The sequence below is a fragment of the Eurytemora carolleeae genome, unplaced genomic scaffold (genome assembly GCF_000591075.1).
Source record: "Eurytemora carolleeae unplaced genomic scaffold, Eaff_2.0 scaffold69, whole genome shotgun sequence".
Classification (NCBI taxonomy): domain Eukaryota; kingdom Metazoa; phylum Arthropoda; class Copepoda; order Calanoida; family Temoridae; genus Eurytemora; species Eurytemora carolleeae.
The window spans coordinates 132,814-158,358 of record NW_019396021.1 but is presented as its reverse complement, the minus strand read 5'-3'; the positions used below and the strand labels follow the sequence as shown (position 1 = coordinate 158,358).

At 31.3% G+C, this 25,545-nt stretch overlaps 2 protein-coding genes across 9 annotated transcripts in view; one reads left to right on the top strand and one right to left on the bottom strand.

The window, feature by feature from the left end:
• The first annotated feature begins 2,721 nt into the window (after positions 1-2,721).
• On the top strand, positions 2,722-13,410 carry LOC111695894 (globin-like). Its single transcript, XM_023465397.1, has 10 exons — positions 2,722-2,809; positions 3,863-3,913; positions 6,113-6,196; positions 7,052-7,078; positions 7,155-7,214; positions 8,385-8,451; positions 8,838-8,945; positions 10,900-10,979; positions 11,322-11,416; positions 12,796-13,410. Exons 1-10 carry the CDS (start codon positions 2,760-2,762, stop codon positions 12,876-12,878), a joined length of 705 nt encoding a protein of 234 aa, XP_023321165.1. The 5' UTR covers positions 2,722-2,759; the 3' UTR covers positions 12,879-13,410.
• A 697-nt stretch (positions 13,411-14,107) lies between these two features.
• Positions 14,108-25,545, bottom strand: part of LOC111695276 (PDZ and LIM domain protein Zasp) — a 43,066-nt gene continuing 31,628 nt past the window's right edge. For 6 of the 8 annotated variants that reach the window (XM_023464878.1, XM_023464573.1, XM_023464728.1 and 3 more), the window contains 7 exons: positions 25,459-25,540; positions 24,520-25,231; positions 22,819-22,928; positions 21,974-22,050; positions 16,405-16,525; positions 15,965-16,080; positions 14,108-14,385 (listed from right to left, as the gene is read on the bottom strand). In XM_023464878.1, the coding sequence (XP_023320646.1) occupies positions 14,302-14,385; positions 15,965-16,080; positions 16,405-16,525; positions 21,974-22,050; positions 22,819-22,928; positions 24,520-25,231; positions 25,459-25,540 (1,302 nt within the window). In that variant the 3' untranslated portion in view covers positions 14,108-14,301. Of the gene's footprint in view, positions 14,386-15,100; positions 15,186-15,964; positions 16,081-16,404; positions 16,526-16,760; positions 16,812-21,973; positions 22,051-22,818; positions 22,929-24,519; positions 25,232-25,458; positions 25,541-25,545 lie in introns of those variants that run through there. The other 2 variants (XM_023464652.1, XM_023464948.1) reach the window with 2 other exon arrangements.

Here is a 25,545-nt window from a genome sequence, read left to right as displayed (position 1 = left end):
CAGGGTCTGGAGTAAAATCCCAAGGTCTTGAGCAAAATCCCAGGATCTTGAGTAAATCCCAGGGTTGAGTAAAATACCAGGGTCTTGAGTTAGATCCCAGGATCTTGAGTAAATACCAGGGTCTTGAGTAAAATCCCAGGGTCTGGAGTAAATCCCAGGGTCTTGAGTAAATCCCCAGGATCTTGAGTAAAATCTCAGGGTCTTGAGTAAATCCCAAGGTCTGGAGTAAAATCTCAGGGTCTGGAGTAAAAGCCCAGGGTCTTGAGTAAATCCCAGGGTCTGGAATAAAATCCCAGGGTCATGAGAAAATCCCAGGGTCTTGAGTAAATCCCGGGATCTTGAGTAAAATCCCAGGGTCTGGAGTAAAATACCAGGATCTTGAGTAAAATCTCAGGGTCTGGAGTAAAATTCCAGGGTCTTGAGTAAAATCCCAGGGTCTTGAGTAAATCCCAGGGTCTGGAGTAAAATCCCAGGATCTGGAGTAAAACCCTAGGGTCTGGAATAAAATCCCAGGGTCTTGAGTAAATCTCAGGGTCTGGAGTAAAATCCAAGGGTCTTGAGTAAATCCCAGGGTCTGGAGTAAAACCCCAGGGTCCGGAGTAAATACCAGGATCTTGAGTAAAATCCCAGGATCTTGAGTAAAATCCCAGTATCTTGAGTAAAATCCCAGGGCCTTGAGTAAAATCCCAGGGTCTTGAGCAAAATCCCAGGGTCTTGAGTAAAATCCCAGGGTCTGGAATAAAATCCCAGGGTCTTGGGTAAATCCCAGGGTCTTGAGTAAAATCCCAGGGTCTGAAGTAAAATCCCAGGGTCTGAAGTAAAATCCCAGGGTCTTGAATAAAATCCCAGGGTCTTGGGTAAATCCCAGGGTCTTGAGTAAAATCCCAGGGTCTGAAGTAAAATCCCAGGATCTGGAGTAAAATCCCGGTGTCTTGAGTAAAATCCCAGGATCTGTAGTAAAATCCCATGAATCTTGAGTAAAATCCCATGGATCTTGAGTAAAATCCTATGGATCTTGAGTAAAATCTATGATTAAACTGAATTAATCTGCACTGAACTGGTTTTGGTGTAGCTGAAGTGAAATGTTAAGTGAATAAACTAAAGAAAGCGCACTGTAAAAACAATATCGGGGCAAATGAATATTTTCTTTTCTTCTAATTATATTTTTCTAATACAATTTTCGACCAATCTTATTTTCTATTAGGATGGATATCGGACACAGAGAAAGTACAAAAACTCTTTTGTCATCCAATCCAATCAAATAAAAAACTTTTTGTATGTTTAATATATCTAATGTACTGAGTGATGAGCATAGGTTTTTTATGTTTAAACGTTGTTTTTTCTTTTTTCAAAAGTTTTTTTAAATTCTTGGATTTTTGGAATATTTCGAGAGAAAAAATAGTGCTGCTTTAATTTTTTTAATTTATTTTAATTTCATGGGTTTAAATTTAAATACAACGGCTGACATTAAAAGTGAAAGTTCTGAAAGTGAATGAATTCCAGTTATATTGTTTAAACACCGCACTGTAACTTTAAAGTGACTGTCGAAGTTGTTTAAAGAAATCCGCCCCACCCCGCCCCGTTTAAATAGTTGCAAGTCTGATTCACAACATTACCCGACAACCCTGACTTTTAACAATACTAAATGTAACTAGTCCTTGCTTTGTATTGCATGCAATTTTAGGCAGAAAAAAGAACGAAAGTCGCCCAATTTTTTTCCAAAACCTCTAGTTCCGTTTGTTATCGATTCGAAAACTAACAGTTTTTGCCGTTTGTAAAAGGTTAAGAGGTTAAGTGCATGCAGTGCATATTGTACTGCAGTTTCGGGGGGNGGAATGCAACTCATGATTATTCATATCACTACAAAAGTGTACTGCTGTTTATGGGGGGAAATGTAAACAAACACAATACTACTCAGGCGGCTAACAATAATCACCTAAGAAGTACAGATGGGCATAGTTTTGAAGCCCGTTTAATATAAATATTTAAGGATTGTGGTTTTCATGGGGCTCATAAAGTATATGATATGTTTATCGTGTTTATCCTATCTCTAAATTGTATGCTCTATAAGTATCTATATAATATATATATGAAGTAGCAATATCTATTAGATTGTTGGTAAGAACCCCTGGACCGATTTGCCTCAAATTTAGTTGGGTGAACTCTGTAGAACCATGGAAATGTTTTCAGATTTACTTTAATTTAAGTTGCATTGGTTGGATTTCATCGCCAAAGTTTAGTTAGAACGCTGGGTTCCAAAGCTAGTATAATATATACCAATGCAATTTCTCAGAACGATTGGAATCATCATTTTGATAAATAGTTTGAAAAATCATTTTGATAATTAGTTTGAAAAATCATTTTAATTAATCGTTTTGAAAAATGATTTTTCTAAATAGTTTTGAAAAATCATTTTGTTAAATAATTTTGGTTAATATCGTTAGTCAGAGATTATTTTTCATCATCTAACAAAATTACAGTTCTGAAGAAACAAATGATGAACGAGACACATCTCAGATTTGTTGAATCACCTTTAAACGATGATCATTCCTGAAACGTGTCTGTGTTTGAATACTGTAGAACTAGTGTTACCTCTGCCTAAAAGTGGGTACGATATTTTAAACGTAGTTTTAAGTGTGTTCAGTGTTTAAGTTTACAATATATCTTGCTTTGTTTTCCAGAAAAATAACATTTTTAAAAATTTTTAAATTATAAATTAATTTTTTATTAATATTATTATTAGAAAATAATATTTGAAAATGAGCGGGATTCAAATGTTTCCTAAGCTGAACTGCACAGCATTATACAGGTAAAGGATTATTAACAACACATGATCAGACTTTCATGATCAGACTTTCCTGATCAGACTTTCATGATCAGACTTTCATGATGAGACTTTCTTGATGAGACTTTCATGATCAGACTTTCATGATCAGACTTCCATGATCAGACTTTCATGATCAGACTTCCATGATGAGACTTTCATGATCAGACTTCCATGATGAGACTTTCATGATGAGACTTTCATGATAAGACTTGCATGATCAGACTTCCATGATGAGACTTTCATGATCAGACTTCCATGATGAGACTTTCATGATGAGACTTCCATTATGAGACTTTCATGATGAGACTTTCATGATCAGACTTTTATGATCAGACTTTCATGATCAGACTTTCATGATGAGACTTTCATGATCAGACTTTCTTGATGACCTAAAACTTTTCATTTCTGATGTCTGAAGGTTTGACTTGGTCATAGGTCTTATACATTTTTTTATATAAATTTTTATATATTCTAAACTAGATCATTTTAAAGAAAGTAAAAGGTTTAAACGTTAAACAACTATGAAAAAAAACAGACTGAACGTTCTTTTATTTTTCTACTTTCACTTTTAAACTACTGTTTTAATTTCAACGTACTTTCATAATTTTTCCATAACAGCTTTTATTACTTCTCCACTTCCCAAACTCAGCAATTGTTTTCCCTTTTCATAACTTCCCAACCTTACAAAATTTTTCAAATCTTATAAATTTTCTTTACTTCATCTTTATATTTTTGCCTAAAAATGTATCTACACCATTGGTATATTAAAAATATTGGATATATGTAAGGCTACATAGATATATAAAAATATTGGATATATGTAAGGCTACATAGATATATAAAAATATTGGATATATGTAAGGCTACATAGATATATAAAAAATGCCACAACTAAATTAAAAAATAAATACTCAATAATTTGTACAAAATCGAAATGAAAATTATGAAAATTTAAAAATAAAGTTTGATATCTTTAATCACAGAAAAGTTTACGTACTTATAATTTAACTTGAAACTTATTGGTTTCATGTTTAGATTAGATTCGGTTATCGGAGATTTCTCCCACGTGGAGCACTTTCTCACCAGGTACTGTTAGAAAGACGACCTTTTCTATTATTAATTTATTTTAACTGTGTAAATTTCTTTCGGTTCATTAAAAGTTTGACAATCAACGATTCTTGCACCAATTTTGGCTTAAAGAAACTGTAAGTGTAATTTCAAGTGACCCTCCATGCAAAGATGGCAATGCCCGATTTACACCAGAACCCTTAAAAGTTTTGTCTACGAAGTATGATTAGTTATTCATCATGCATGCTTTTTTATTTAAGCTATTTATTTTCATTTGTGGTTTTTCTGCAAGAGTGACTAGCGCATTTCTTTCTGATAAGAAACAGCGGAGAAATTCACAAAAACATAAAAACAACGCTTTATCTTCAACATCTTTAATGAGATAAATGTTTAAAGGGTACCTTAGAAATCGGACATTTAGCATGGATTGGCAGTGCTTCTTTGGATATAATATTTACCAAAATATTTCTTTTCTTTAACACCGGTACTCTTAAAAGCTTTTGTCTGATCAACAAGGAATTAGGTATCAAGAGACTTGAGCATTTTTGCTTCAGAGACAATGGAGAAATTATCAGACTGAGACTTCCAGGCTACCGTTGTGATTGTAGTGAGAATCTTTTTAATAGAATTTTCATATTTTCATACTTTCATGATTGTTACGTAATTAATGCGAATAGTTAGGTTCATCTCATCTATCTAGTTAATGAGAGGGAATCATAAGTTTTCTAGGCGTAAAATAAAAGATAAGATTAAACTGTTAACGACTGCACTGGGTACGGATAATTACTTGATCCAGGAATATGACCTCTCAGATATGACTTTTGTGTTCAGAAGCATTAACCTTGAACGCTTGATCTAGAAATTCAATTGGGGTCCTTTTAGAATCAATGCTAAATCCCACAAAAAAGGTATTCCGGAGGTTGCATAAGATGAGATCAATGCTTGATCAAGAGGTTAATAGCTCAAAAGTTCTGACTTCTGAACTCACTGAACTACTTACTACCGGCTCAAATTTGAATCAACGATAGAAAGGTAAAAATCAAGTTAAGATTTAAATCGTTGATTCAAATTTGAACAGGCGGCAGGCAATTCAAATTCATTTAATTCGGCCCAAGGTTTTTTTCCAGATTAAATAACCTTGGCTTGGTTTCTGGATCAATACATGTACCTATCCTCGACCTAAAACATCAAGGTTTTGCAGGATAAACAAGCTAAGGGAGTAGGCAGATCACATTACATCCAGTTAATATTGTATTATTCATAATTCATAAATACAAGGATGGGAAGATTGTGCACGTTTTCCATACTTTGAAAATGGTATTATGTCTAAATTAAGACTATTAACCTTAGGACTCGTAACCTTTCATTTATAATATATTGTAAAAACTTTTGCAAAAAATATTTTAATTTAATTCCTCCGAAAAAAACGTTGTAAGTTATTAAAAACGATGATGAAGTGTTGACCGTTTGAACCATAGTTCCAGAGTTAGTTCCACTACAATTAATTAGTTAATTTTCACACACATATTGCATTCATTTTTAAAATTCTATTCTTGTGTTGAGACATATTCAACATTTTAGAATTGACTGGTACTTTACTTCCTAATTGCACGTACAATACCACTAATAATATTGTATCAACGACTGTCAGTTTTGTTCTTATTTGAGATACCGAATATACGTACAATACCACTAATAAAAATATATCAACGACTGTCAGTTTTGTTCTTATTTGAGATACCGAATATACGTACAATACCACTAATAATATTGTATCAACGACTGTCAGTTTTGTTCTTATTTGAGATACCGAATATACGTACAATACCACTAATAATATTGTATCAACGACTGTCAGTTTTGTTCTTATTTGAGATACCGAATATACGTACAATACCACTAATAAAAATATATCAACGACTGTAAGTTTTGTTCTTATTTGAGATACCGAATATACGTACAATACCACTAATAATATTGTATCAACGACTGTAAGTTTTGTTCTTATTTGAGATACCGAATATACGTACAATACCACTAATAATATTGTATCAACGACTGTCAGTTTTGTTCTTATTTGAGATACCGAATATTTTCTAATCCTCCTTAAAAAAGGCTTTAAAGTGAGATTCACTAAACATAAGAATTCCGAAGTAACATTTTTATTATTGAATCTAGCATTGATCCTGGTTTTTAAACACCGTGTAATGTATCCAGGGAGGAAATTTGTGAGATAAAATCTGGTTGGGTGACAATAGTTGGAGAGGATACAGGGGGACATGGAATCAACATATTTCTCAGGTAAAATTAGTTTTAAAACTAGATTTGCTTTTTTTAACTCGTCCTTTCGTTATGGTATATCTATAAAAATCTAAATTTTGTCCCCCCCCCCTCAACCGCCTAGTAATTGTTTTTACGCAAAATAGTTTAACTTTAATACAACTTGTAATGTGTATTTATCTCGACTCGTCGTTTCGTTCTGGTATATCTACATTTTTAATAAATTCTGAATCTAATTCAATCTTAAAATCGGTGTATTTAATCTTTACTCCTGTCACCGTATACTCAAATGTTATAATTCTAGCATACAAATTGTATTATTGTAATATCTGACTTCACCATGCGTATCCTGTGTCCATATGTTTGAAATTCTTACATTGATTTCTTTATGTAACAATCTTCTTGATCAACCCTGTTCTAAATCATCAATTTCTAAAAAATATTTCGCCATGCACCATTTGAATTTTTTTTAATAAAATGCTTAATTGCCCTCAAAAATATTTCTCCTGGGATATTGAATATATTCTTTGAAAATATACTTTCCAGAAATGAAAGTTGTTTTTTGTTTTGTTCACATGAACTGATGGCAAACATTGCTGGGTTCTTCTGTTTTATTGAGAGCATCTTATTAGATTCATCTACTTTCTGCTTAAAAACATATTTTTGAACCATGGATACATGGCAAGAGCATTTAAAAATGTATAAATATTTTTTGGTGCCCCCAAATTTTAACCTTCTGCTTCTTAAGAAACCTTCATCAATTATTTGGTGAACCGTATCAACATATCAACGAAAAAGCGAAATAAATTGTTTTCTGTTTTTTATCATGATAAATCAATATTTTTTTGTTCATTCAATCATTTTTTTACTGTTTAGGATGTTTAAACATTACCCTGAGTTCAGGTAAAATAAATAGATAATATACACACATGATAATACAAAATTGTTAAGAAATACAAAAATTATAATTTTTTTAAAGATCTCAATACTTTGGTTTCCTGGCGACCTTGCGTGAAGATGAACTAAGAAAAAGTCCACGGTATCACTTTACTTTCTAAAATACATCATATGCTATTTTTTTTTTCTTTAACCAATTAACCCTCACAAAGTTTATGACAGAAGTGGTTAATTAACTTACAAACTTAAGCATTAAACAAACTATTTTCAGTCTTTTTTTTAAATATTCAATTTTAGCTTTGTCAGGGTTGGCTTACGTAGTTCCAGGGGGGGGGTAATATTTGAATTACCCCCCCCCCCCACAGAAAACAGATGTATGATAAGTGCAAAAGAAGATACATCAGCCAGAGAATAAATTCACTGCCCTTTTAAAAAATGTTGTTAAAATTTAAATTTACAATTGAATGTTAAAAAAGTATACTTATATAAAAATCTAAATTTTGTCGCCTGCAGGCCAAACATTTTTTGGAATCTTTTCTTGGAAATCAAAATCGAAGGTCTAAAAGGGTCTGCTTTCTCAAATATTTTCCAGGGGAGACGTCCCCCTTCAACCGACCTGTAATTGCTTTAAAAATTTACGCAAAATAGTTTAAACTAAATACAACTTGTAATGTGTATTTATCTCAACCTCTGAGAACAATTTCTTCAAAAATTCCTCCATCATATTGATTTAACACTTGTTATGTACGCCTAAGCAAACATTTACAAGGTTTGAAAAATATTTAAAGAGAAAAGATTTTTTCACATTTACAAGGTCAAATACTGAATTTGAGAATTCTTGAATTACATAACTTTGCTTAATTTAAAGATCTAAGAGTTACTTTTAAGAAATCTTTAAAAACCAATAAATCGAGTCTTAATTTGAAGCAAACTTCTGATTTCATTTTTCTTTTTAAATCGGTTTGATTTCTATTGAATTTAATTTGTTTTCTAGAAATCAATTTTGTTTCTGAAGAAATCAATTTTGTTTCTGAAGAAATCAATTTTGTTTCTGAAGAAATCAATTTTGTTTTTTTATGATATTAATATGATTTCAAATAAAAGAATTAAGTTTTTGCCACAAACTCATATTTTCTAATCCCTAAATCTTTGCAATTCCATGTCGTTTACCTTTATATTTCAATTATATTAGATCAAATAAATCTAAGTTTGAAATATCAAAGGTTTAACAGGTTGCAAAGATATGGGGATTGGAAAATCTACGTTTGTGGCAAAGATTCATTTCATAGTTTGCTGATTATTTTATTTCTAGTTTAAACTCCCACGCATCAGGTGTTCTACTCGGGGTTACACAGATTATTAACGGATTAGACAATCAGGTAGTGTAAAGATTGTAAAACTAGATAATCATAAATCTCCCCTGCATGTTATCCTATAACTATTGCTTTCAAATTCGCCATTATTTTATCGTTGTCTCAAAACAAATATTTTGCGAAACATTCTGTTATAATAAAGGGATATTCAAATATCGTAAGAGTTCACATTTTTTCGGTCAAAATTTTCAATTTCAGCCGTCCATAAACCGTTCCTTGGCTTCGTTGCCACAACAAAATTTTGGCCTAACTGGTGTAGACATTTTGACGTTTGGTGGATGCAAACAAACAACTAATATAAATATCTATAAATGATTTTAACAGTCTATAAATATTCATTAATATTTGTTTTTTTTTTCTAGGAAAATAAATAGTTTTTATTTCCTTTTCAGTTAATTGTGGAAGATGTTGCTTCTAAATTTGCAGTTTCCCATTTCAAGCGAGGCGTGCGCGCCAAGAATGTGCGAGTTCTCACCAATATTATAGTCGAGTATCTCCAGGTGAAACTATAAGGGTTAATATGAACAAATAACAATAACGAAGAATTGCACACGACGATTTATAAATTCCGCTGGAAAGCCTAAGTGAAGCTTTTACCATATTTTCCAAAAGAATGGAGTTTATTTCAATTTTCACATTAGGATTAAAAAAGAAAATATTATGGTTAACTAATGTTAGAAACACTGCGTAAATAATGATCTATGAGGAAGATTTACTCCGGGGGTGGTGTAATGGCTGAGAATTTTTTCAACCGCCCGTTTTTATTGTTCCAATGTCGTCTTCATTTTGTTTCCTTCATGGTTAACTACAGAGGCCGTTCCTTCCATCAACTACATAAGTCGACAATCAGTGTTCCGGTCTAGTATGCGAGGAGGATAAAAGCTTCTAATTTTGATAATTCACATAATAGTTTCCTATGACCAGAACATTTCATTGATTTTTATATGAAAGATGGATTCCATGTCAGGCTGTGATATCTAAAGAGAAAAAAATATATATTAGAGTGGAATTTAGACAATCACTCGGTATGAATTTTGTCAGTCCCTTTAAGCTTAAAAGGGAGTTCAAAATGTACAAATAATGTAAATGTTCACAAATTGCATGCAGTAGAGTATATTAATACAGTATGTTCCCTAGACTATCCATTTCAATTTCGAATTTTTTAAAGCTGTTAAAAAAAACTATATAAAATGAATTAGGTGAATAAAAAACATAATTTGATTTATAGTTATAATGGAAAATCATTGTTTGTAAAGTAAAGCATAGAGTCTATGTAAATGATCATTGGTCAATTATGAAACCAGCCTATTTCATAATTTGGTTTTCTTTTAATATTGATTTTAGATTTTCTATAAAATTATGTTCCAGGGCCCAAAAGGTTATATAGCACATATATGTGAAGTACACCTGCAGTATTGAAACAGTACATCAAAATGGCCGTTTACATTTTTTTCTAGTAAATTCCACTCTAATATATATATTCCATTGTCTTTGGTGATATCCGTCTAATGTTTACTTTACAGAGACCAGAGACCAAGGTTATAGAGTATAAAATTAGATACTCTGGATATGCTGCAATGCATGAAAAATGTCGTCTTCATACCAATGGAAGATTCAAATACAGCAAAGTTAAAATGCAAGGAAAGTTAATTGCGGTTGCGTATACTCTGCGTACATATTGAAACCAGTTCTCTCTGGGCGGAATTTGTAAACAAGAATAGATGCATCCATGTTCGTTTAGTATCCGAGGATGTTAAAAGCATTAAACTTCTATAATTTTGATGTTTCACGTAATTGTTTCCTATGACATTGATTTTTTATTTAAAAGATGGATCCCATGTCAGACTTCGACTTCAGTCTTGTGTTTACATTACCGCCCAGAGACAGTACTCGCAGTACAAAAGATGCGTACACCTCTGAAATAACTTTCAGATAATGATAATGACTTCACTGATTATTCTTAAGTATAATACAAATTGTGGCAAAGGCTCACTAATCATAAACAAAATCTATAAATTTTTTAAAATTCTTAATCATTTATAATTTTCCCAATCATTTTCTTTTTTCGTTTGAGTTTTAAAACAAAGAAATAAAAAGTTAACATACAATTTTGATATATCATCTGATCATTGTTAAGCCTTTTAAGATTAAAAAGAAAAAATTAAGCATATCATTTTGTCTAATTCTTCTTTTGAAAAATTCAATCTTGGTAGGATAGTCAAATATCGCTAGTTCTAAATAATATTAAGTTTGAAGGAACATTCGTAGATAGATCAGACATCCATGTTTTTTAATAATCTTGATTTCATTATATTTATCTAAGTATTACAATGTTTTAAAATAATGAAAAAATGAGAGGGTCATATCTATCCGCAGTTCAACTACTGATTAGTCTGCAATGAAAATCATATTTTTTTCTGGAATTTAAAAAAAAAATTATTTGCTTTTTTACAGGAGACAGGAGGCTTGTCAGACCGTGCTAGTGGAGCCTTTAAGAAAATGTTCGATAAGTTCCTGGAGATTATTGAAAAAAAGTAATAAAGCAAATCATACTTTTAGAAAAAATATGTCAGATATATTCTTCTATAGACAGTTTTACACTTTACTAATTTTACTTCAAAGTGTTGAATATGAAGGCGACTGAGACTACTCCCAGACTCTAGTTATGATTTTAAAGAGTTCAATATGAACATGAATTATAGCACTATCGTACACATACCATACCTATTTCACTTATTAAGTTTATTTTCAGTCTACTGGGTGGGAATCATTTGCTTTATAACCACATCAAATAGAAATTGCTTAAATGTTGGCTCCCCATATTCTAGAATTGTATGGGTCGTATTGTGAATGGATTAATGAGAACTGTTTTTAAGGCAGGAGGACCTAGAAGATCAGGAGAGAAAGGAAAGAAGAACTAAACAGATGAAAAAAAATATTAAACTAATGGCCATTGCTCTAATTGTTCTAGGTATATTTTGTATACTACAAGGAAAACTCAGGGATAAATAAAAAAAAATAGATTGTGTAAAAAAAATTATAAATTTTATATCAAAAATGCCTTATATGATCCCATTGAGGGTTTGAGAATTATTATTCTATTATTATTCTATATGACCACAGGGAGATTGTAATGTTAAATTTTATGTATAACCAAACTTTCAGGTTAGTTCGCGCTCCTTTCCGAATAAAAATTTTAGCTCTTAATTGTTGCTAATCAAGCAGAAAATGTTTCTTAGTAATAATAAAACTCAAAATTGAGCAGATTTTTCGGCTTAAATTAGATTCCTTAAATTAGTGCATTTTCGAAAATAATAAATGAAGACATTTGTTTCCGACCCAAATTTGTCAACGTCAGCATTAAAAAAGTTAGAAGTTTTTTTTTTAAAATTCACCAATGAAACAGAAACATCGGCAAAAACTGTTGATTGTTCTTTTATTTACAATGTACGAAGAAATTAAAGTTGTTGGTCAACAATCAACATACATTCAAGATGTAAGAACTGAAAATAATAAAACAATTCTTAGTTAACAGATAAACTAATCACATGATGAGAGCAGAGAGCATGCAATGTATTTTCTTGGTAACAGCGATATTTTTCCTTCCTATTAAAGGGAGTGACCGGCAATGTGTGGTAGTTGAACTGAGAATGTAGTATTGTGGAGAAATTTCTTAGGAATCATTTGAGACCTATGAGAGGTTTTATGGTGCATATTTGTTCAGCAAGGGGGCAAATTCAATATTTTAAATCCTTAAACATTGTTCATTTTTGATGGATGATTTTGAGAATCGGTTTATAAAAAATTATTCAATAACGACGACGAAAAATGTAGTAAAAATTCTACAGTAATCTAATTAGTTGTTTAGGAACAAGTTAATAAAAAAAATAAATATTATCATAGCAAATAAGTAATCTTATTCAGTTATTGGGTTCTTTGGTCTCATTGTTCACAAATACTTTCTGCAGAATTCCTAGAATTTTTTTAACAGACGACATTTAAAGAAATCTGCGAATACATTCATAAAGAATAAGAAATTCAATACAATGATGAAAAAGAAATAATTTATTCTAAAATTGATTTGTTGAGAAAATTTCCATTGAGAAATATGTTCTTTAACTTCTAATTAGTTTACTTCAGGCGATTTTTTTCATTTTTGTCGTCGTTATTTCATAATTGAAAAAATTTATTCTCAAAACGTAATCACCCAAATGGATGATTTTGAACGTCGGCTTTGCGCTCAAACTCGGTAATTATTCATCATTTTAACGTTTTGTATGTCTCAAATGAATCTTAAAAAATTTCCGGTTACTCCCAGTAAGGTTAAGATTAATAAGATTTAAAATCTAGGAGTTGAGAAGTCTGTTGAGTTCTTAACAGCGCTGTTAAACGGAACCAATGGAAAAGCTGGACAAAACTGTGTCTGTGGTTAACATCGCTGTCAAAATAAAATAACAATGTGGTAATGTTTGAAAATATTTAACATCGACGTAAAGATATATATTTACACATTTTACAGATCGTTAAAACCTTTAAAGAAATTAATTATTTTTGTTAGTACTTCCATATTGTAAATACATTGTGAATATATACGCCGTAGTGTTTTAAATTGTTTAAAGGGACTGTAAGCAAATGATTCCCCAACAGTACATTTAAAAGCTTTGTTTGACCAAATATCAATGTTTATAATTTTGAAAACTGATTAGTTTCAATAGTGGTTTCTACTTTCTAGTAAATAGAACATTTTCATAATGTGTTTTGGTTACCTGTCCATTTGGTTTAAAATTTATCTTATTGTTATGGAACTATGGTAAAAATAATATATAGACATAGCAATTTTTTATAACCTTACTATCAAAAAGAAAATTATTGCTATACTTCTTTGTTATCTTAGTAAATAAACCTATAATCGACCGCAGCCACGTTATGGTCCTCCAGTCCAGTTTTCCTCCTCCTTTTAATTGGTATGAATTATGTAGATATCTAATTAATAATAAAAAAATTCTAATTTCGCACTCTTTGAAATAAATCTATATATATTTTTGGACCTCACAATATAACCCCGTTATGAATCAAAACTGTGTGACAGAAAGATTTCAAATAAAATAAAAACTAATAATACGCAAGATGCTCAAAATGTTTTATATTGTTGTTTTATCATCATGTACGAACGAAGAAGAAGACTTGGATGGGAAAAGCCGCAACAAAACAAGCTAAGATTATTCCCTGGAAGGGGAAGAAAAACGCCTATTTGTTTTCAAGACACTTAACAATTTTTATCATTTATTAAACTTAATGCCGACAAGGTTAAAATTGAATTTCATTGAAAAGTAAAAACAATTTTGTAGAAAAAAGATGGTAAAATATCTGGACATGGTAAGACAAAATTGTTTTTCCTATTAAATGAAAATTACATTTTGTATCTAATTTCGAGGATACAATAGTGTTAACTGTTAATAGTACATAAGGTTATTTAAAACATTTACAAAATTTGAGATTTTTGTTTAAAATGGACAAAATGGGAACATTTAATCTCGATGTTGAATTTTGTAGAACTTCTTAAAACGGATTATACAATATTATTAATGTTATAATTTCCAAAATAAAAAAGACAAAAATTAAATGCCCACTATATACTTAATTAATACAATTTAGGTTGATATATATATATAATAAAGTTGACATTGACTAGATGGTTTAACACTTATATACATTCATGTAATATCGTAGTATTTATACTTTTTCAAACAAAAACAATTTGGAAAAGTACACTTCAATGCTACAGAACAGAACTAGCAGAAAATAATAATTTGGTGGATGGTGAAACAATAAATTGCGTATTTTCGTGTACACACTTCACATCCTTGTGGCATGTCCTTTACAGAACGGTTTCCCAGATTTGACGAAAAAGCTTTGTCCCTCCAGGTTCTTCTTGCAAAGCTTGAAAAAGAAAAATATATCAATGACATATATTTCAGTAATAGATATTTAAAAAAAACTTTCAAAGGTATCACTAGAATGTCTAGCTAATTAATACAAGTATTAGCTAATTTTTATCAATATTTTAAAACTAGGAAAACAATTTTTAAGCAAATGTCGTGTTTATGGGGATTTTTCTTATTTAGTATAATATTTTTTTTATCAAAATGTAAAAGGCGCACTGCCCCTTTAATATCAACTAACTTATTAAAAAAGTTTCTTTGCAGTTCTTTTCCTCACATGATCAGTGATCAGACAAACAACGCATAGCTCCAAAATGTTAAGACAACTTACAAATTTCGCTGCTGTAAATTAGAAAATTAGCGTTTGTGGCAAAGACTCAAATACTTTATATTTTAAAATAACTAGAACATGCGGGAGGTTTTGAGAATTTTTTTCCAAGAATTACCGAAAGCATTGTGCCGACAAGATAAGAGCAAATACAAGATGAGAAGAATGATTCGGACTTTTACTAGTGATTTATTGTGATTATGAATAGTACAATGTATTCTTAAAATTACAAAAAAAATTGTCAAAAATGCCTATAAAACTATCTAAATATTTCTACACTATTTACTAATATCTAAAAACTAAAAAATTGTTGTAAAGCTTGAAGCGAGCATTGAAACCAAATTCTTGATTTTGGCTTGTTTATGGTTTAAATGTTCCCAGAGACCTTAACGCCGTGCAGCGTGTTCTTTACAAAAGACGCGTCCACCTTTTGCGTAAAAACTCATTCCTTCCAAGTTACTCTTACACATCTGAATAGATGGCTTCTTAGCAAATAAAGAAGTTTTTTGAGCATACCTTTTTTCAATTTTACGGGTAAATACATTGTCGATTTCAATGAAAATTATTTAAAAAGAGGAAAAGAATTTAAAGTTCGATTTTAACATTTGGCAGTCTGAACTACTTTTGAATGTCTATAAATGCATGTAAAAAGAATATCGCATCATTTTATGACTAAAATAAGAATTTCCAAGAAAAAGTTAACAGAAGTATTATAAAAAAAATCTTATAAATTTAAAGAAGCTGTCAACAACAAAAATCGGGCTTTTTCATTTGTATATTATGTTTACAAAACCACAAATTTAGAAGCCGTTTATCAATTTAATATAATGTTATTTAAAAACGTAGAAAATCATGTGATATTGTATAGGGCTTATTCACATTTTTGCTTTAAGCATGGAATTTGTATGAAGGCAAGTAGTTATTTTGAGTTTTGAGAAACATTTTTTTGGTTGCCTCGAAGCAATTGATAAGATTAACTACCGTTTGCAATTAAAGACCTTGGGGCATAAATGAGCAATTATAAAGCACTGAGTGCCAATATTAATAGAGGTATAGTCGTGGAACAAAATAGCATTAAATGCACTGTGAATGATGAAGCAAGGGGTATTAAAAAGCAATTAAAGTATTTGAATGGGGGGGGGGNGTGCAATTTAAGCACTGTAAGGGGGGGGATGGGTATTAATGAGGATGGTTTACCGTGCAATTATAGCACTGTGAGGGGGGATGGGTATTAATGAGCATGGTTTACCGTGCAATTGAAGCACTGTGAATGATAGTTGTTGTTTAGAGCTTCCACCCATCTATCCCCAGCTTCTATAGGAAATCCACAGGAGACACATTTAGTAGTAAACAACTCGTTCCAGTCTAATTAATTCATCAAACAATAAATCAATCAATCAATCAATCAATCAATTAATATTCTAGTAAGATTTTGAAAAAAAAGATTTTCTCAAGAGGCTACCGACATGTCTGTTCACAATAGTACCCCTGAACCTGTTGCCTGTGCAAGCCTCGAGATATGAAGGAAATAAAAGAATTCATATCTTTTCAAAATAAAATCGGTGAAATCCAATCTTTGTTCATTAGATAAATTTGATAGGATATTGTTGTGAATCGGACATTTCAGCAGCAAAATATAGAATCATGTTAATTACAAGAGCAGTCCCTTTATGATAAATAATATTTAACCTGTTTCACAATATGGTAATCCATCCTCTAGATAAAACGGAGAATTGGCAAACTGGACTCCACAGTAGGCACAGCAGAAACAATCAGGATGGAAGTTTTTTCCCATAGCTTTCAAGCAGTTCTAAACAATATAGCTTTCAAACAGTTCTTAACAATAGAGCTGTCAAGCAGTTCTAAACAATAGAACTTCCAAGCAGTTCTAAACAATAAAGCTTTCAGGCAGTTCTAAACAATAGAGCTTTCAAGCAATTCTAAACAATATAGCTTTCAAGCAGTTCTAAACAATATAGCTTTCAAGCAGTTCTAAACAATAGAGCTTTCAGGCAGTTCTTAACAATATAGCTTTCAAGCAGGTCTAAACAATAGAGCTTTCAGGCAGTTCTTAACAATATAGCTTTCAAGCAGTTCTAAACAATATAGCTTTCAAGCAGGTCTAAACAATAGAGCTTTCAGGCAGTTCTTAACAATATAGCTTTCAGGCAGTTCTAAACAATAGAGCTTTCAGACAGTTCTAAACAATAGAGCTTTCAGGCAGTTTAAAAAATGAATTTGAATAAATTTAACTGTTTTCATTGAAAATTTGGGAAGAACGAATGAAACATATTCAAAAGTGAAAAAATCTATACTAAGGAAAAAATTAGTAAAAAAAGGAATAAATCCTATTCAACGTGACTAAATTGTATTATCTGAAACATTTTACAGCTCATAAACCCTCCCTCCCCCTCCCTGCTAGCACACCCTCCCCTCCCCCTCCAAATTTTCTCAACACCTCTAGTCTGCAAGTTTTTGCACAGTGGGCTCCAGTTTAAACAAACATTTCACATTCCTTCTCAAAATCTACATTCATGAAAACTCATCGAAGCTAGGGACCTTTCATAAAATAAGTTCTATTAAAACTAGCTCAAGTACCCGGTGTTGCCCAGGTCTATGTTATTATTCATCGTCATAGTTACTCCAACCGTTTACCCGCGCTTGGTATTAACTAATAATTTTAGCTAAAGAGGAATTTCAAAAATGCCAGAACAAATTTAAGCCTATGTCATCCCCGGAATCCCTGGCCATGGATTCCATAAAAAGATGTCAACAAGCTTTGTCCAACCGTTTGGCCAGCCTTAGCTAAGTATAGATGTATCTTCTTAAAATAAGTCTAGAACATGTTCTATTGTTTATTAAGATTGATTATTGCTGTATACATGTCTATGTATGAGAGAGAAGAGCTTTATTATATACCAGCTAAAGTGCCCGGCGTTGCCTGAGGAATTTTAAAAAAATTGCATTTTCAAGAAAAAAATTATAGTTTAGATTTTTTCAAATTTTAAAAAAGAAAAAAATTCAATCTAAAAATAAGTCAATTTAACCAGCCTTTAGGCCAGCTATAGCTTTATCAAGTATCAGAAATCTTTGACGTCTATTAATTTTTATGTTTACTGGGACACCCTGTATTTTCTTAGATGAAATGGAACAATAATCTGAAAGCATGCATTTAACTTCAAACAAATGACTTATGCCTGGGGATGAACCCTATTATTAGAAAGTTACCCACTGCAACACTGCATCTTGTTTATTTTCCATTTCAAATTTATGAATTGCTAAAAACATTTTGAAAATTTATTGTGACAGTCGTGAGCTATTTCGAGTAGAAATGTTTCTATTTTTATTAAAATCATGTAAACATGATGTTAAAACAACCATAAAATCCGCTTCTTAAGCAAACAAATTCAGAAAATCCATGCTATATATTTCTTCTAACTAAGATCTTATTTTGTTTAGTGAATACTCATGATGGACATATTTTGCTTTACCAAGTGCATTTTTAAACTTATACGCAAAAAAAGAAAAAAGAAAAAATGGGAAAGGAAAAGGAGAAAATGGAGGAAGAGGGAAGGAAAAACAGAGGAAAAAGGGAATTTACTTGTTTAACATTTTTCGAATGTCAACTCATTCATTTTAAGTTTGCTTTGGCAATTTTTGTCTGTAAGAGCAACTTTCAAAGATGTTAGTTCACCATGGAGTTAATAAGAGATAAAGCAGCAAAATGCTGATTTTTTTCACTGTCTGTAAAGTGTAAAAATTGCATTGGGGTTTCTTTAAACTTAAAACCTACATATTTTATTTTGTATGACATATATATTTATAAATTTTTTGTAGATTTTATAATTTATTGTACCGCTATGTGTACGAAATAAATATAATAATAAAGAAATTGAGTTTTTGCCACAAACTCTGTTTTTTATTTTTATATCTTTGCAAACTGATGTTGCAGACCTATGAAATTTCAAACTATAAAATTTGTCAGACCAAATAGCAATAGCAGGTTGTAAAGTAAAAGGGATTTGAGTTTGTGGCAAAAACTCAATTCCTTTTTCTTCTAATCTTTTCCTACCAATAAAGAGGTTATACTTAAACATTGTGAAGACAAATATTACAGTTTTAATACAGTGTAAAATTATCGGTATAACCATGAAAAAGAAAATTAAAACAATTTTTTTTATAAAGCTTTAACTGTTAAATCTTTATATAAAAGTTCAATTAACTATCTATAACATAACACATTAAATCTATTAATGTAAATTCACCAAAATTCACACAAAAAAAAACATTTACATTTAAAATTAAAAACAAATTGAAACACTGAGGGCAAGATTTCGTCGCAAACTTAACCTTTTAGCACCAGTTACAATGTGCAAAAGGGGTTTCATGGTTTGAATATTTTTGGAACACATTAAACCTGTAAACACAGTTTGTTTAATTCTGTGAAGCATCTCTTTTTGGGACTTAATTTCAAAATGCAGAAGCATTAGTTATCGTTTCGTTTGCGTCGAATCTGTGTTGATATGCTTGCAATGTGCACTAAAAAATTGGATCCATATCCTGGAGTATTGCAGTTATTTTAAATAAGCCTAATAACATTTAAAGATACAAGTTCAGCATATATATTAATATTTCGTTCTACAATGTCAGCCAATAAACACTATGTACACTTGTAACAAGAGAACTTTTTCCGTAAGCGTATGATTATAAAGCGGTATTTTAGAGTAGGTATTTGTAACTTTGCATAACATTATCTAAAGCAATTTATGCCCCCTTCCTTTAAAACTGTACGCCGTAAACAGTTCCTAAACTATTAATAACTATAAATAAACGGCCTTCTTTTGCAAGTTGCATGTATTTTAACTTTCATTGTTCAGTTTGCACCCTCTTTACCTGAGATATAAACAAAGTGTTGAAGCAAGGTGGACCTTTAATTTTTGTCTTAACATTTTGGTCGATTTTTCGTGGTACCAAGAAAAAATTCACTTAAAAAAGAGCCCGGCTCCCCCTGAACCCCCCCTGGCCTGGCCGAGCCAAGGGGGTAGAAGGGAGGGTGTCCGGTCCGACCTTACTCGGAGAAATGGCGAATTCTAGCCAGCTTTCACAAACCTTTACCTTCTACAGGGATGAATATAAACAATACATTTTATGGAATTTAAAATAAAAGTAATATTAAAAAAGGTAAATCTTAAAATGTTTCTAAATTTCTAGTTTTTAACATGAACTGCACTATTTATCCCTGTAATTTCTGAACGCATGCGCTAAGCTAAGTAGCTCGTCGGTCAACTATAGATAGTCCAACTAGACATATAGATAGATAGATAATATTAAAAACATTGATATTGAGAGAGCTTATGTCCATGGATATCATGTTATCAACATCAAATAAAAAGCTTCCACCATTCAGAAAACATACTTAATTACACTTCACAGACTTAATAACATAATTGTCATAAAAATCTTCCAAAAAAGTATCAACTCTTCTTACTTTCAAATTGAACGTAACTGTTATCTATAAAGCTATTCATATTTTTGGGATTATTTTGATCAAGGAGCAATATAAAAAGGGAGGGGTATGATAAGGGTATTTACATTTCTACAATAACATATTGGATCTTCTTTCCACTTTGAATTGAGTTGAAATCATTTAGATTTTTTTCTCAGAAGTTAGTAATTTTTTAAATTTTTGTATCGTCGTTATGAAAAATCTAAAATGTTTCGCAAATTATCCTGTTTTCCAAAACAACGCTCTTCTAGAAAAATTGTTTAAAGTTTTTGTGGTACTTAAAAGCAAGAAAATTTCTTTCCTGTAAACTGAGGTCTTGTCATTCTCCAAGAATAATTCAAAAGATTTGAATGTTTTCAGATTCTAATGAAATTCTTTAATATGATAAAATTCAAATTCACTAACTAAACCAAGGATTAATTTTTTAAACTGTTCTAACTATTTTAATTTTGAAAATTAAACCGTGACATGTGTGTTACATGTCTCAAAGAGCGATTTTTTTACACCGTGCAGATAATTTAAGAGAATTTTCATTTTATCGGTTTTTTTTTTTAATCCTAGCCGGTCGTACCAACCCTAGTAGTGCCAATTATCAAAGTAGAGAAACGGGTGTAGGATGAGTCTTTTCAACAAAGTACAATTTTCTTATCCCTATATTTTTGTAACCTGATGGTGTACAATTAAAACTTTTTTTGGAGCTACCATAATTCATAGTTTGAAATATCTAAGGTCATATTGGGTTTCAAAGATAGGGGTTAGAAAATCTGAGTTTGAGAAAGAGACTCAATTCCTTTCAACATTGGATTTTCGCTAAAGTTTCTAAGGCTTTGATTTAAACATTAAAAATCTGCATGCAAATCATTTAAAATCTTATGCAAATTTTAAGACTGCCTTTTCCCTTCCCCCTAATGTAATAATTCAAATATTTTATCCTGAACATGATTTTTTTAAGACTGATGTGTGAAAGCTGAAAAGAAATGAGTTTTCAACCGGAAATGGATTCAAGAGAACCGGATATGATTTATTTGTAAAAACACATATAGGGTTGCAATCAATTGTACACAGTTTTAATTAACATTTAACATTGTACAATTGTACTTTTATCATTCCAATAGTATCTTGACATTCAGATGTCCTGAAGCCGAATTTAAAGAATTTGAGCCGCGGCTCAAATGTTTTTGGTTCCACTTAAATTTGTATTAAATTTTTCAAGATTTAAGCCGGCCCTCAGTCAATTGAAACCGGTTTTTGGGGCTTAAATTCATTAAATTCGGCCACTGGATTCATATTTAGTAAGCTAGAGACTTCACTTGTTTGTAAATTCTAACTTATTATTTTATTTTTATTATTTATTATACATGCATTTTATAATTTTAACTACGAATGAACCAGCCCCATTTAAAATTGTTTTCTAATGTACAGTGAGAACCATTAATCATTAATTAATGGTTAATGTATTAGAAAGACGACATCAAAGTAATACTTAAGTTTATTTGATATTACAAAGCAAATAGTTTTATAGTAACTATTAAATCTTAGTAAGTAAATGGGTTCATTTACACTGCTTAATTGCAGTATCTCATATTCATTGGACTACTTTAAATCATAACTGGAGCTTAAAGTGGTTTACCTTGTCATTTCTGGTTATCACTGTATGTAGTTATAAATAGACATTTCGTTAGCACGTTGAATAAGATACATGCGTCTTTAATTTTGCTTTAATAATGTGTCTTTAATTTCAATTTGACTTACCCCAACTATTTTCTTCCTGCATTTTTCACAATCTGGAGCCAGATACCTTGCATAGCAGTCCTCACAGTATAGTAAACCTAGACGAAATCAGATTTACTTTACAAGGGAATTCTTTTGCCACAAACTCAAACTTTTTAATCCCTATTTCTTTTCAACCTGATGTGTAAACTTTTTATATTTAAAACCTAAATAGATTATTTGATTAAACAGAATTCATGTGATTACAAACACAACCTTTAAGGTATGTTTTCAAAGGAATTGAGTTTTTACAACAAACTTTAATTTTTTAATCCCTCTATCTGTACAACCTGATTTAGTAGACCTTGAATATTTCAAACTATAAATTCTGTTAGATCAAGTAGTTTTAGTTTGAAATATCAAAAATTTAAACTATCGAATTAGAACGATTTGGGGATTAAAAATCACGGTTTGTTGCAAAAACTCGATTCCTTTATATAATAATTTTAAGGGATATGTGAGAATTAAATTAGGCTTTAATTCATCTTGCAACTTACTAAATAGATAAAACTATTTCCGTCGTCCATATTTAAAAGTTACAAGCAGTGTTTAAGTTGTAACTGAACGCTCAAAATTCAATTGTGGTTTCTCTATAAAAGTTGTTCTCATATTTCTACTTGCACTGCACAAACATTTTTAAAAAATTGTCCAAATTAAACAGTTTCCAAGATATATAAAAACGACGAAATCTTGAACATTATTTAGTTTAGAAAGGTGTAAAGGATATTGTTGTGAATGGAAGGTTACAACCACAGTCCCGGCCTTTAACTATTTTTTATTTTCATATTTTCATAAAAAAGAAAGATCATTTTAAAAGTTGTGTTTACCTTTTTCCTCTACGAATCCAACTTCTTGCAACGATTTGCGGCAATTCTCCATCCCGCACAGGAAGTGAGCCGGGCACCATGTTTTACCCATGGCAGTTATAAAGGGACCTCTGAACAATTGCTTACATATTAATGTTATTCGACATGTTTAAATAAGTTCATTTACTTTTTTATGTTAAAGAAATTCAAAAAATAACAAAATATGTTAAAACTGTCTTCCAAAGCTATTAATCACACATTACTTGCTTCAGTAAATATTTGTCCAAAATACAGGCGATTATTTCAATATAATGAAGAAGAATTTCGATGTTTATTTTGATTTCTGTCAAGCAGTTAAACAGAATTGATACCCATAAACATAGAAGTCAAGAGAAGCTCAATTAAAAAAGCTTTCCTTTGATTACTTGCAAACTTGTAATTCGAAAAAAGCTTTTTAAGAATCAAAACTTATATAAAAAAGAAGACTTTATTGTATAGATATAATCGCCTACCACTGTACTAAAAATTTTAGATTAGAATTGTTGATGTGAATCTAAAATCATTTCATTTAGAGCATGCATATTTTTCTAGAGCCTTAACAAATTTAAATTTCGTACAATAGAAACGTGAATTTAAAGAATTATCTAAAGTTCGTGCCATTCTTGCAACATCTACAAATAAGTGCATCGAAAACTATATTAGAAGCCTTCAAGATCTTAACACTGTCAAAGATCTACATGCAAGAGTGGGTTAAAGCTCTAAAAGGAGTTGAGTCTTTGTCACAAACTCTGAATAACTAATCTCTATATCTTTAAACAAAATGTCTTAAACTTTAGATATTTTAAACTAAACTTCTGTTCGATCAAATAAACTAAGTTTTAGATATCAAAGATGTACACCATCAGGTCTCAAAGATTTAAGGATTATAATATTTTTGTTTGAACCAGAGAGACTCAATTTCCTTGTCTACTAATTGTGCATCTAAAATTGTACAGTGTTATAAGTCTGTTAAAATTAAAAATAAATGGAAAAAAATGAGAAATTATCAAAAAGACTTCAAAATATTGGCATATCAGAAAAGTGTCAAAAAAGTTAAAAGCACTGTTTCTTAATGATATACACCTAAGCATAAAATTAATCATTAAGACCTTCAAGAATCAAGATTTCAAGATAAAATCCAAAGCGTCAGAACACTTCAATATATCTTTAGAATCTGATGTTGTAAATATTTGATATATAAACTTAAACTATTTGATCTATAAAAATTCCAAAAGTCTACGGCATCAGACTGAAAAGATAAAGAGATTAGAAAATTATATTTTATGGCACGTGATCCTTCAGAATTTTGAAACCCCTTCAATCACCTTTCTATTTTAGACAAACATTTTGCACAAACAGGAGCAGTGTCAGTATCATCTTCTTTCCGGGTCATTTTCCGGTAGGAAGACAAACTTTTTATAATACCCTTCTGCCTCAATTCATCCAAGTCAGATGATTGGGGTTTATGAGGTTGACTAGTGATGTTATTCATCTCTAAACAAGAATAAAATATATTAGTGCAAACTAAAAAACTGTTAATCTAATTCTACTGTGTGCAGTGTTCTAAGTGTAACCCATTATAGTATAGTGTTATAAGGTTGGGTGGAGGAATTATATCTACTTTAGGTTCATCACATATCTCGGAGATGTCAAGCATGCAGGTTAAACACAGCTTTGGGTCACCTTATCTGTCCATCACAAGCTCCACACATTGGAACCCGCATACCAGGACGCTGCTGGGTTAGCACACCACGTCCTCGTACAGGCGCGGATACATTCTGTCCTGGGCCGGCAGGGGCTGCAGCTGGTTCTTCAGGTGCAGAAGCTGCTGGTGCTGGAACAGCTGATGGCGTTGGCAACTGCTGACTCAAAAAGTTACGAGTAAAGTCTGCGGCATTGTCAGCCATTGCTACTGAGTTTGAGTTCAAGACTGATTTCCATTCTTGTTGGGAACTTCTTGTCTCCTTCTGATGTTGAACTGTCTGCTGCTGTTGTTGTTGTTGAAAAGTTTGCTGTTGTTGTTGAAAAGTCTGATGTTGGTTTTGAATAAGATTGCTTTGAGGAGTTGGATTTCCAGACAGGTTAAATTTATTATTCCCATTTTGCATGCTGTTCAAGTTTTGATCAGGACTCGCATTTTGTCCAGGCATATTGTTGAACTGAACATGATGATTATTGTGCTGGTCAGCATACTGCTGTTTCAGTATAGGAGCAGGGGACTCCAGGTTACGGGTTGGAGTAGAAATATTCCTTGGAGCAGGGATAGGAGTGGGAGTAGGAGATGCGAAGGTTCGTGGCCCAGGACTGCTGTTCCTTGATCCAGGACTGATATACATAGGACAAGCTGTAGGACCTTGGTCCTGCTGGGCAGGAGGCCACTGGAAACTGTTTCCTACTGGAGTTGGGAAATAAACTCTTCAATTTTATTTTAGTCCGACATTGGTGCCTTCATTTTTCAATATATTGAAACTTTAACAAGGAAACAAATAAACACAATGATTTCAAAATAATTAGTTGGTAAGGTTTAGGGCGAACTATTAATTTATTTAATTAAAAAAAAAACATTTTGTATTTTAATATTTTAAATGTGTAAATTTGCGTAAACATGTTTTTAAAATTTACCTTTCTTTGGTTTACATGAAGTAGTTACAATATCATCTGTTCCTTCAACATTAATTCTCCCTTGGGTCTGTACATGTGAACCCTAAA

Bases quoted from the DNA above. Each gene is read 5' to 3' on its own strand.
- LOC111695894 (XM_023465397.1), top strand. From the start codon at position 2,760: ATGAGCGGGATTCAAATGTTTCCTAAGCTGAACTGCACAGCATTATAC. The intron at 6,197-7,051 runs GTAAAATTAGTT...TTTACTGTTTAG, and splicing joins GGAATCAACATATTTCTCAG to GATGTTTAAACATTACCCTG. The intron at 11,417-12,795 runs GTATATTTTGTA...TTTAAAATCTAG, and splicing joins CATTGCTCTAATTGTTCTAG to GAGTTGAGAAGTCTGTTGAG.